Consider the following 12,915-nt stretch of genomic DNA (forward strand, 5'->3'; position numbering starts at 1 on the left):
CTTAATTTGAATCTGTTTTAGTTTTGATCGAGGTTCTTACGTCTTTAAATAGCTAGTCCCTATCTTGCCATAGTTTCCAATAGCATCTCCAACCATACATTTCAATCCTCCCACTTCACTGCTGTTCTGACACTAACAACACAAACTATTATATGTTAACATCTCAGGACCAGGGGCCATTATATGATGCTATGGCAGAGAAGTGAATGTTTTGGGAAGGACTGTGTGTACCTGCCAAGTCAGTCAGCAGACTGGGTGTCACTCAGTCCTTTGGAAATCTCCCTGTCTGATCCAAATGAACTGAGTGTTCTTTCGGAGACACAGACATCCTCATCTCACCTGTCTGGGTTTTTTAATGATGTCTGATGTTTTGATTACTGAAGATCTGGCTGCCTCTGCATCATTACAGCTGTCGGTGCTCTCTGTGGACCAGTGTAGGCTGTCTCTCACTCTAAACAACAAGTAAACACTTCTTGCTTGAATATCCACAGCTTTAAATGACATCATGTCTGTCAGTGTGTCGGGCTGAAGAAGTCTTGTTCTCCCAACTATTAGTTAATGGGATCATTTAGACTCATTAAGAAGTGCTTCAAATTGTTTTGCTCCCCATGCTCTCCCTGCAGGTGTCTGAGCTCTTCACACTGTCACTTTGGCTGATTTACATAATGCTGCTTTCACACTTTTGTACTCCAATGTCCAAGTACAAAATACTTTTTCTTCTTTCCTGAAGAAAAAAGTCTATATACTGCAGCAAAGAACAGACACTGTAGATTCCTCACACTTTACTGCTGTGAGTGAGGTTAAACTTTAATTACGCTCAGAATAACTAGACTAAATTATGAACTTTCAGCAAGTGCTTCACTTCCCTTCCATCAGCCATTAATAAAACCATTCCTTGTAGTGCTAAAGCCTGTCATTAAGCAGTTCTCAATTTATGAAGTTTCCCTCCGTGACCCTTCATTTTTTATGTCCACCATAAAGCTCACACCCTCTGTTTTGAGATTCACTTTGAAAACTGGAAATCTCATCTGTCTGCTCCATCGACACGGCTGCAATAAAACATGTGCAGTGGCTCCAAATGATGAATGATGCGTGATGTCCATTGCATTCGCTGAATTTCATTTTGGGCACCTACATGTTTTTTGTTTTTTTGTTTTTTTCTGGCTCTTATAATAAAAATCAGAGCACCTTTCCCTCCACTGAGCAGCTGAGGCCTGTTATCTTCTGGATGAGTGGTTACGGCTGCAGAAACTCTGCTGTGCAGTTATGCTCCCGCAGAGTTGATTGCAGGCTTGAACCTGCCGTGTGTCAAACACACAGGACTGACTGCAGGGAACTTAATTATCGTCAGACCCTTGGACTTGACAATGGTTCTATTACAATGGTCATATTGTGGTACATGATCACTGGTTATTGTTTATCAAATATGTAGTTGAAAATCCACAGACTATCTCCACTGAATGGTTTGGGTTTAATATGCACTTTACAGTAGCAGATCTCTGCAGCAGAGTGATGCTACTGCCTTCACACTGACCCGGTTCCCCTGTGGTGCAGATTTAGATTTATAGAGTCGACACACACTTCCTGGACAAGCAAGTCTATTGATCAATCTTTTCACAATGTAAAACTCAACTGCTCTGTTTCTGATTCTTTGAGTTTTTGATGTTTTGACATCTCTACTTTAACTTTAACTCTCACAACAAAACCTCAAAGAGGCATCTGCATATTTATCCTGCATCCAATATAACGACTGTGAGAACCAAGTGTTCAGCTGCTGCCTAATATGTCTCAGATCTCGACCTGCGCTGTTGTTTGAGGATTTTACTGGTTATTTGCTTCATCTGGGGCTGCTGGTGATGTTTTGGCTCGCTGATGTAAATGTGCTGTATATTTAAGAAGCCGTTGTTGTGTCTGGTATTTTCTGCAATGTTAAGATTTTCTTTGGAGCCTAAAAGAGGGAGAATCTTTGAACAGCGATGGGTTTGCTGTGTGTTTTATTCTTCCTCTTCTGATTGAGTGGAGTACCAGACCCAGAGTGTGTCCAGTGCTCCATTACGGCTTCTGCGTCTTATTATTTTTTCTTTAATATATTTCAATTTGAATTTTAAATTAATTTTGCCGATACAATCGTGTTCTATCATCTAACAGCCAGCCATTTTTATTGACTTGGCAATTAGAAAAGAATAGAAATAAAGACTCTCTCTGGTGGCGACAAATGGAGAACTGCATCATACTGGCTAGTTCCAGCTTTGTGTGCATGTTTATGTGTGACATGCAAAAAATAAAAAGAGGAAAGAAAAATGAATGCATGTTCACTCGGGAAATCTAGGTCACCTGCTGTCATCCTCCCTCAACTTGCACATTCGTTTTGTAGAAATCCTGTTATCAGAGTGATGACTACAAAACTGTTTGAGAAGGATGCTTCAGTTATAAAAAACAACAAAAAAAACTATATATTTTTTAAAAGGTTAATCTGCCTGTGCCTGGGCGAATGCTGAACTATTTATTACAGGTCATAATTTCAAGACGTGTTGAACTTCTCACTTGTCCAATGGGGTACTCCCTCCGTCTGTCAGCTGTGATAGATGAAAGGTCACGGCGCCGTCTCCCCAACGTCTCTGTTCCTGTTTGTGTGTGCTGCAGGTGGACGGTGACAGGCCGGAGGAGTCCAGGCTCATAGAGATTGATGAATCCCAGCGCAGCGAGCACACGGTCTTCATCACGCCCCCAGAGCTGCCTCCCCTACCGGAGGGGGAGGAATATCCACTCTGCTACAGGTAAAACACAGCAATATTTCCCCTCGCTTGATGTTTGGTCTGAGGCACTGAAGCTTTTGAATCAGAATCTAGAATACATGAACAAACAAGTGTAATAATATTTGTAAATGTGAAAGATGCACTGCAGCTATCTTAAGACTCACCATACATCTAACAGCAGGAAGAAAATTGAAGAATCTCAATAATAACATGAGGTGAAATTCTGTGAATTCATACTTGGCATAGCTGATGGAGGAGCAGCAGGAGTCCAGCTCCTTCACCGGGACCGAAGGCTGAACGCTGCTGCTGGACTGTGCTGATCTGAAAATGTGCCATTTGTATTCTGCTGTCAGGCTCTGCACTAAATAATTCATACCAGGAGGATTTTCAGTACTAAACTAAGCTAAGGTCCACTAATGACTAATAATGACCAACAGCTTTCCAGAATTTTTCATCAGCTCTCTGCATCAGAAGCAAAATCATGTTTATAATTATTCTGATCAGTTAAAGGCAAAATACACATTTTTTCTTAAAGGGATAGTTCACCCAAAATTCAAATTTCACTCATTATCTACTCACCCTCATGTCAACTAAGAGCTGTGAGAAATCCAAAAAGACACACCAAAAAACATCCAAATACCTCCATACTGCTCGTCTGTAATGTCCCTCTTGTATTGAAGCCCCGACATGAGAAATTGTTCCACTGGTCACAGTGGACACAGGAAGAGCAGTGAACCGAGACACTGGGAGCTTCCGCTACAAACAAGCTTAAAATATAGACTATGGAGGTATTTGGATGGTTTTTGGTGTGTCTTTTTGGACAAAGAAAGTTGGTATCCATTCACAACTATTATGGACAAATACTGCTGCGCGGACACCCCCATAACTCAGAGAAGGAAAGGAGGAAATTCTCACAGCTCTTAGTTGACATGAGGGTGAGTAGATAATGAGTGAAATTTGAATTTTGGGTGAACTATCCCTTTAAAGTGGTGGTTGATTCTTCATGAGTTTAAATGAACATATAGATCAACATTGTCAATATTAACGACAGGGAGCTGTGGTAGTCTTTGTCTGAGGAGGGGAGTAAAACTGTATGTGTGTGTGTGTGTGTGTGTGTATGTTGTTTATCAGGTACGAAGGTTTCCCAGTGTTGAGTCTTGACCTGTTTGACCCAGTGGAGGGCCTGCGGACCCCCTCCTCTCGCCTGGCTGCCAGGCATAGCTGTCCTACCAGCCCCGCCCCCATGTTTAGACGCACCAAGCAGGTCAGCACAACAGTACCTTACCACTGTCACACATTCAGCTCTTGATACATTAGTCCAGCTGCTAAATTAGAGATTCTCTCTGAAATTGCCAAAGAAAAATGTCAATAATTCCAGAGCCAAGAATCAATGCTACAATTGATAATTCAGTATACATTCAGAACTGCCATAAGTGATCCACACCTTTAAAAATAGCTAAGAAAAAGATGTTTCATTCCCTTTGTAGTAGTTGAAAGACATGCCCAGGGGAATAGAGGCTACTGACAAGAACTGATTTCACTCTAGATTTACAGTGATGATGCTTTGATTTGATATGCACTCTTCCACATATCATTGAGGATGAATGGCGCATTAAATAAGAAAAGTATTTTCCCTTGCCCTTCTTTTCGCCCACAGGAGATCAAATTGGCCCAGAAGATAGCGAAGAAGTACTCATCCATCCCCCAGCTGTGGTCCAAGTGCCTGCTCCGTCACTGCTACGGTCTGTGGTTTATCTGTCTGCCGGCGTACGTGAAGGTGTGCCACTCCAAGGTGAGGGCGCTTCGCACCGCCTACGACGTGCTCAGGAAGATGCAGGCAAAGAAGCTGCAGCCGCCTGACGAGGTAAATGAACTGCTCCCAAAAATATTCAACCGGAAGCACATTGTTATTTCTGCAATTTTGACAATACCTGGAAAGTAGTACCTCGATGTTTCATTTTCGTCATTAAAGGGACAGTTCAACATTTTTAGCAAATTGGCCCATTGCCACAATCCCTATAGTTTTAGGAGTAGGTTCATGGTCACAACTTGTCCACGAGAGCGTTTGGAGTTGTTGGATTGTGTCTTTGATGAGTTTGATGAGGGAAACCAAGAAATTCCATTAGCTCCGTAGCGTAGCTCTGAGCAGCTCGCGGCTCTGCTCCGCTGTTCTAAAAATAGATCGCACCGACAATTAAAGGTAATGAACCTACTGCTATGACTATAGGGATTATGGCAATGGGCCAATTTGCCAAAATGTTGAACTATCCCTTTAACTAAAGTTTGAACTTAGCATTTTTCCCCCATGTCTGAGGTAACTTTTTCTAGGTTGTCAACTTGTCATGATTCTGTTAAAACAGTCATTGTTGTACGAACACAGGTCTGCTACCGGGTACTGATGCAGCTGTGTGGACAATATGGTCAGCCTGTCCTGGCAGTTAGAGTCCTCTTTGAGATGAAGAAGGCCGGAGTCCACCCCAATGCCATCACTTATGGCTACTACAACAAGGTACAGATCTCTATGTATGATGGAAATCTGCCAGTCTTATTTATTTAAAACATTATTTACTTTGGCATTGGTTATGTATTTGTTTTTACACCTAACAAAATAGAGATCTTGGGTTGAAGTGTAAGAAATTGATGCAATAGGCTGTTAACTACCCACTGCAATGACTTACACACTCAGTAATGAAATGTATTGGCACTGGGAGGCTGAGTAAACGTCACCCTGGGGCGCGGCGTTTCCTGATTTGGGACTGTTACAGATATTCTGCTGATTCTGCTGCAAGTTTGACTGAATGCCCGAACGCCCCCGCGACAGCCAAATGCCTAACAAATATCTGTGGGAAGACGATCCAGTGGGATACTCCCGTCTCCATCATCTGTGATGGATGAGGACACAGACTTGAGCTGGAGCAGTAAAATACAATAAAAGTCTGGAGAATTGGCTGCTTTACAAATCAAACTGTCCTCACGCTCGCGTTGTAGTGACATATAAGGAAGTAGTATAAACTCCCCATCCAATACAACTGTACGTCACCGTAGCTGTCACATCAGATCTGATTAAGAAATAAACATCATGGCTTACTTTAATGTGCTACATTAGTGTTGTTATGTTACTAATAATATAAATTACAGATCAAATGCATTTGATAAATCTGACTAAGGGATAGAACAGTTATAGAACAGACTGATTGCAGCCGGGATGCTTATTGTTAATTCATAAATCACAGTGTGTGCATAAATAATTTCAAACTAATTATTGCACCACTGTACTTGGAATTCACTCTTCTCTGGTTGATCCTCACGAGGCAGAGACACTTCATCGCCGTAATGCCTCTGCAGACCTCGGCTTTCAGATGAAAAGAAACATCGGTGACATTTGCAGTTTCCCCCTCAAGGTTGCGCGCCGCCGTGACTCGTGTGATGATGATCATCGCACCAGGTGTCAAGATGAGTCGTGGCTCTGTTATCAGCACAACCTGTCCCTGATCTGGCAACCCAGGGAACATAAAAGTAAATTGGATGATGTGGGAGTAGGCTGTCGGAAGACAAGGCCACAGCAAAGGTTACTCCAATGTGTTTAGATGGATCTAAACTCATCTTAGAAACAGAAGACGTTCCTCCACAGACACGGAGAGTCTTCGCTGCAGCTGTTGCATTAGATGGTTGCAGGTGTTTTTTCGTTTTCCATGCTGGATTAAATCTCTGTAGCGCAGGGATGGGACGGAAGTCGCCTGAGGTCAACACGTTTCTTAAATGCAACCTCACTGAAATGAATAAAGAAGTCAACAGTTCAATTAAATGTGATAAGCAGCTCCAGGGAAACAAACCTGTAGCTTAAATTAATAGAAGATTCCTCCTGATATAATGACTTACACGGAAAATGGAACTAAAATAACCTTCATGTTCCCAAGTAAAGGGATCTCCACACCAAACTGAGCACTGCTGTACCTTTTACCTGGAGAACAGCTCTCCAGACAAAACATTATGTGAAAGCACTATTCTCTTGTCTTTCACAAAAGCGCAGCTAAGGCTCATCACTCTATCCTTGAGAATCAGCACAGAAATAAGAATAACACTCCGAGATGGAACAATTTATGATTTATGTGGGAGAGTAATTGACAACATTTACTCAACACAAAAAGGCAAACAACAGACAGTCAAGAGAAAAAAAGCTGCCGAAGGTACCAATAAAATGACAGTTTATTATATGCCGTTCAAAAGAAAACATAGTAAATTGTTTCCAGAGGAGGAATCTAGTGTTGTTGTACTGAGGAATTTTACACACAATTGATTTGATAGTTTGTTGAGCTTTTTTTTTCCATTAGATTTTAGCAACAACAGTCTAAATCCAGATGGTTCATTCCTGTAGAAAAATACCATAAACAAACCAGGGAGTAGCGACATCATGAAGTGAGGTCAGACTTCGCTTGGTCAGGGAGACACCACAGCAGGAAACTGTTTTCAGCCTCACTGGGTTTTAGCCTCAGTGGTATAGACTTAAAAATGTTGCTGCGCTTTGGATGACAAACCACAAGAACTGTCCTCCACCATCAGTGACCCTTTGTACACTTTTGTCTGTGCGCATTTTTAAAGAGAAAATATGCAAGTCTGGTCGCTTTTCTGCTGTTTTAAGGTTAGTGACACGCACATGAAAGGCAGAGAGCCTCCATTCTCCCTCGTAACAAGTTAGGCCATTTATTAAACCATCACAGTTATTTCAAAGCTGTTTAATTAAGTTAGAAAATGTAGCATAGTTAAGCTACAAATCCTGCATAGTTCCTCTTTGATGCCTATCAAGACTTGACCAGCCTGGCAGTCCCGAAGGAGCTGTGTCTGCGGCTGTAACAGGATAAAACATTTTTTAGGCTTTTACTCCCCTCAAATTGTAAAATTGTAAATTAACAGTCAATGAGAGTCGTATCTGTTAAATATGAAGCTACAGCCAGGAAACAGATGTGAGACAGTGAAAACAGCTAACCTGGCTCTGTCAAAGGGTAAAATAATCCACCTGGCAACACCTGAACAGCCCGCCAATGAATACTTTATGTCTCATTTGTTTCCTCCATACATGAGCCAAAGTGTAAAACTCACACATTGTAGTTTAATGGAGGTCGCATGTCAGACTATTTCCTTCCTCAAGGCTTTTCATCACCATGTGGTTGCCAATGTGCAAATGCATGAGCCTCATAACTTTTCATGTCTCCAAGGGAAGCCTGGCTGTTTCCCACAATCCAAGGTTAGATGCTAGCTAAGGTTATCACATCTGGTGATAGATGTACTGTATATTTAATGGAAAGACAAGAGACGATATAAGATTTGATATTTAAAAAATGTTATTTCTTTACAAACACTGAATAGCAGCTGTCGGTCATTTACTGTAATAGTGAACTCCATTGATTTTACATTGGTTTAACAATATCTTGCCACTGTCAGATTCATTATACAGTAATAATCTCCTCCCATGATGAAACTCAACACCTTGCCTACATTATAATGCAACTTTAACATTGCCTTTATCAGTGTGTTATGCTAGTAGCTGCTCATGTACTGTAGTACAAAAAAAAAAAACTTCCTCTAAAAAAAACTTCTTTGGAAGATCATGATCTCCATATTTTTTCCATTCTCAGATTTGTAGTCTTCAGCCCCAACTGACCCTGATGATACTTGAGGTCATTTATCAGATGTAGCGCAGCTCCTACTGGAGTTCCCCTTCAAGTATGAAGATGTTATCGATATCACCCTTAATCAGCACATGTAGTCTGTCACACCCTGTAGCCAGGAGTGTCCATCCTTGGGGTTTCAGACGCTAAATGTTGTGCTTTAACTAAAGGTTCAGCTTGTCTCAACAGGATCGCTGACAGCATCTCCAGGAGGGGAGGCTCATTTCACCTGACCCAGATCCTTAGAGCCTCTTCTCAGGAGCCGCCAGTGTAATAAACCCAGCCCTGTTCAGTGGCATACCAATCGTGTTTCTCCCGGGGCTCTCTGAAGTATATTTTTGGAGCAGACAGGGACTGTTGAACGTGACTTGGCCGCCAACAGCTGCAGCGCCTTTCCTTTTCTTTTTCAGATGCTCAGTGTGACTGTGGATCTTAATACCACTGCAGTTATTGCTTTTGATGAAAAATTCATTCAAGATGGTTTTATACGGAACAGGGATTGGGTCAGTTTAAGTTCACTCACTTGAGTTGGAGCTGAAGTTCCGACAATACTCGGATGTTTTGTGTTCGGCGATTTGTCTCATAAGAACATTTCATGGTCTGAAATTTAAAAAAAACCCTCATAAAGTCAATAATTTAGATTAAAAAGGAACTGGCTCCAATTCTGCTATGAGAAAATGACTTCTCAAAGTAATTTGGCAGCTTCACTTTTCCTTCTGTCTTATCTGGCTGTCCTCTCTCTGTCTGATGTTCCTCCTCCATTTCCTCTGTCATCCAGGCAGTGTTGGAGAGCACTTGGCCCTCCAGCACCAGAGGGGGATACTTCTTGTGGATGAAGCTGAGAAATGTCATTCTGGGCGTGGCACAGTTCAAACGGGCTCTACGACGGCATGCCCCCCACACCCAGAGCCCTCTGTCAGGTAACTGTGATCAATAACACTGCATGTCTCAGGATAGGAAAATGGTTGTCTCTGTTAGTCTGTGTTAGTCCGGAGAATCCAATGCATGACATGATCCTGACAACAAATTTATAAATCACTGGTTTAAGTTTGTTTTATTACAGACAATTTATTTTAAGGTCCAACTTAAACAAACTGGCCAACTGAAATTAAGTGGGTAATTTTGACACATATGCATTTTTCCTCTGCAAAAGTAAATTTCCTGTAGGGAAAAAAAAAACATTAAGGAGAAATTTACATTTAACATTAATTTGATGGAGCACAGTGATGTATCCATTTATGATGATGGATACTGTATGTGGATACAGCTGATTTAATGTTGCGTAAAGCAGTAATATAAGCTGTATATCATGGACAGAACAGCAGTTAGCTGTTGATGTCTCCATCCCAGCTGACAAACATGAACATGTATCGTTCTGAACTGTAGCCTGCTGAATGAGTAACTAAACAAACATTCACTGGGGAAAAGTGCAGGCAAGAAGCTAATAAGCTGCTCAGCTGCAGCACATAAAACAACATGTAACCTTGCAAATGCCAGTTAGACGCTAGACTCTGTAGTAACTGGTTGTTTGGAACTCAATACATATTTGTTTAGATTATCTCTTGTTCTCCATGGGACATCGGCAGTCTGCCAGCCTGCCCACTTCTGTCAATTAAACACACAGAGGATCCGTGATATTTCCTCAATACCCTTTTCTCCTCTTTTTCAGAATGCACTGAACTTTAGAAGCACACTGACATTTTCTTAGACTCATTAAAGCTCATTAAAATTAAAACGACCACTATATTAAATAGATCAAAGAAAGGATACTGATCTTAAATAACATTATAAACAACACATGATCTAACTACAATCTCAGATACGTCTAAATTCAGAAAAGAAAATTAAACGACCGACAAGTCCTTGAATCAAATGTGTCAGATGTAAGAAATGACCAGTATCTCAACATGTGTGATTTAACTCACCTGCATGCCAGTGGACACCTGCACACCCAGAGCATGCTAATCCCCATCCTGCTAATCCCTGCTTTTTTAAAATACTCTGTGTTATCAGTGGTTAGCGTCACACACACACGTTTAAACACGGCACTGAGAGTCAGAGTGGAATTTTACACCATTGTTCACAAAGATACTGACAATGTAATTTGTACCCTCCCCTAACCCCATATAGACTTTGAAAGTGTTGTGATAGTTGTGTCAGGATTATTTACACTTGTTGATATCCAGAGAGTTCTTGAAAGAATTTACAAAGTATGTAGTGTTTTCTTGAAGACACATGTCACATCCTTGCATGTTCAGCTCTGATCTGCTGTGCACCAACTCGAAGACTCTAAACCACAGAAGCAATTAGTTGGAATTAATTTACATAAGAACATTTCTACATATTTACAGCTGCACATCAGTTCCCCCTAGGGAACGATTAGGGAGCTTTGGGAACCACATACTATAAAGGTGTAAGTGTTTTATTGCAATGAATGGAAATTAATGATTTTAAAAATGATTTACTTCACTTACTTTGTCACATATACTTTATGTGTAACATATCTATTATTGACTATAAGAAATTAAAGAAGCAAGATGCTGTTAGGATGTGATGTAGCACATAGACTCAATGTATGCCACCTGCTTGTCAGCACTTAAAGGGATAGTTCAGCATTTTGGCAAATTGGCCCATTGTCATAATCCCTATAGTCATAGCAGTAGGTTTGTTACCTTTAATTGTCGGTGCAACGGTGGAGCAGAGTCGCAAGCTGCTCAGAGCTACGCTACGGAGGCTAATGGGATTTCTTGGTTTCCCTTCATCAAACTCATCAAATACACAATCCAACAACTTCAAAACGCTCTGGTGGACAAGTTGTGACCTGCACATTCACCACGCTATGAGATAATAACGGAACGTTACGAGACGGAGTTGTTTTCGAGGTAAATGCAGAGACTGCTTGCCGAAAAACTGCCCCCAATGGAACGCGCATCAGATATAGGGATTATGGATATGGACTATAGGGATTATGGCAATGGGCCAATTTGCCAAAATGTTGAACTATCACTTCAAAGGTTTCAAATAAACACATTAAAAAGAAGTGTTGACCCGTGGTGGAGCAGGAGTGGCGCTGGGCTTCCTTTAACCCGCTGTTGTCTTTGGGCAGATGGCAGCGACCTGGACGCTGTGAGTCACGGCAGCCTGGATAGCTCTGCTGACACTAACCTGGCCGAGCAGGGCCCCTACGCCACTGACTCCGTCAAAGTAGACCCCACTGACGATAGATCTAGCACAGGTACACTTTAAATGGCTGCTGCATAACTCCATCTCTCACAGGCAGCCATTTTGTTCTACATCTTCTTTTTTTTTCCTTCTCAATGACATTTGTTTTATCCTCCTCCCTCATCTGTCTCGCTCACCAACCGGCCTCCTCCTCCTCCTCCTTGTTTCCCTCTCACACCTCCTTCCCTCCGCTGCCTGTTCTTCCACCTTCCTTTTGTCCCCGTTGTCCATCCACGTCTCTTCCCTGGTTTTGCGGCTGTGGTTTCTGCTCTGCTCTGTCCCTAACCCTGCCCTTCACTCTGGCCCTGCCTGTGTTGCCCTTGCATGCAGTCGGCCGTGGGGGCGGCAGCGTGGGCGCCAGGGCCCTGGTGACCCACTCACACTGGGGGGGCTCTGAGCTCAGAGAAGCCACCCTCCACCCAGGTAAACCTCTCTGCCAGTCCACCTGTCTGTCTCTCTCTGGTAGCATTTCTGTCTCTGCAGTGTTTTTTTATTTTTATTTTTTTTATTTTCTGAGCTCCTCAGCCCTCTCATTGCCACTCTTCTCCTCTCTGACTCTCTCCATCTCTACGATCTCTCTTTCCTCCCCTCTACCGTGTCATCTCTGGATCCACCACATCACAGTCTGCTGCTTCTCTCTCGCTCATCTCTCTCGTTGCGTTTCTCTCTTTTTCTCCCTCTTCGCTTCTACACCGAGTGATTTATCATTGTCAATTATAGCGAGTAATTACTCACTGGCACATTCTTTTTGATTACGGAAATGATTCTAATCACGGAGATGGCACCTCTGCAGGAGACCTCGCCTCGTGTGCAGAAAGAGCGAGAGAGAACCACGGCTCACAGCGCAGCAGGAGGGAAGGACCTCGATGTGCAGCTCGTTGATTATTACACTTCTGGAATGAGTTTTGTCTCTTGCCATCGGTTTGCCAGTCGCTCCATACTGTAGTACAGCCGCGCCATGCTGCCTCATGCTTTATTTAGAGCTGACGGCCAGGGAGGTTCATGGGAAAGATGAAAGAGGAGAACAAATCATCAGACAGCTGGTTGCCTGGAGACCAAGAACTTTAAGAGACAGCTGGAAAAGTCAGCCCGTAGTGATGGCAGGTTGTTTTTTTAAAATTCTAATGTCAAGTCTCAACAGCTAATTCATTAACAGCTGTGAAAGTGCAGTTTGTTTCCCTATAGTAACTGTAGAGCTGAATGCCCCGAGGACGACTCTTTTATCCAGCACAGCTTGGCTGCTCTTTCCCTCCTCTGTCTGTAACAGTGGT

The 12,915-nt window shown here is 42.3% G+C and overlaps 1 protein-coding gene across 7 annotated transcripts in view; it reads left to right on the forward strand.

The window, feature by feature from the left end:
* LOC146990229 (C-myc promoter-binding protein-like) overlaps positions 1–12,915 on the forward strand; it is a 73,535-nt gene that overhangs the window by 45,017 nt on the left and 15,603 nt on the right. For 3 of the 7 annotated variants that reach the window (XM_085770805.1, XM_085770825.1, XM_085770816.1), the window contains 7 exons: positions 2,644–2,777; positions 3,888–4,020; positions 4,414–4,620; positions 5,137–5,265; positions 9,201–9,342; positions 11,529–11,657; positions 11,975–12,067. In XM_085770805.1, the coding sequence (XP_085626931.1) occupies positions 2,644–2,777; positions 3,888–4,020; positions 4,414–4,620; positions 5,137–5,265; positions 9,201–9,342; positions 11,529–11,657; positions 11,975–12,067 (967 nt within the window). The remainder of the gene's footprint in view (positions 1–2,643; positions 2,778–3,887; positions 4,021–4,413; positions 4,621–5,136; positions 5,266–9,200; positions 9,343–11,528; positions 11,658–11,974; positions 12,068–12,915) is intronic. The other 4 variants (XM_085770842.1, XM_085770834.1, XM_085770850.1 and 1 more) reach the window with 2 other exon arrangements.

The sequence above is a fragment of the Trachurus japonicus genome, chromosome 3 (genome assembly GCF_045865225.1).
Source record: "Trachurus japonicus isolate A0001 chromosome 3, Traja_1.0".
NCBI lineage: Eukaryota > Metazoa > Chordata > Actinopteri > Carangiformes > Carangidae > Trachurus > Trachurus japonicus.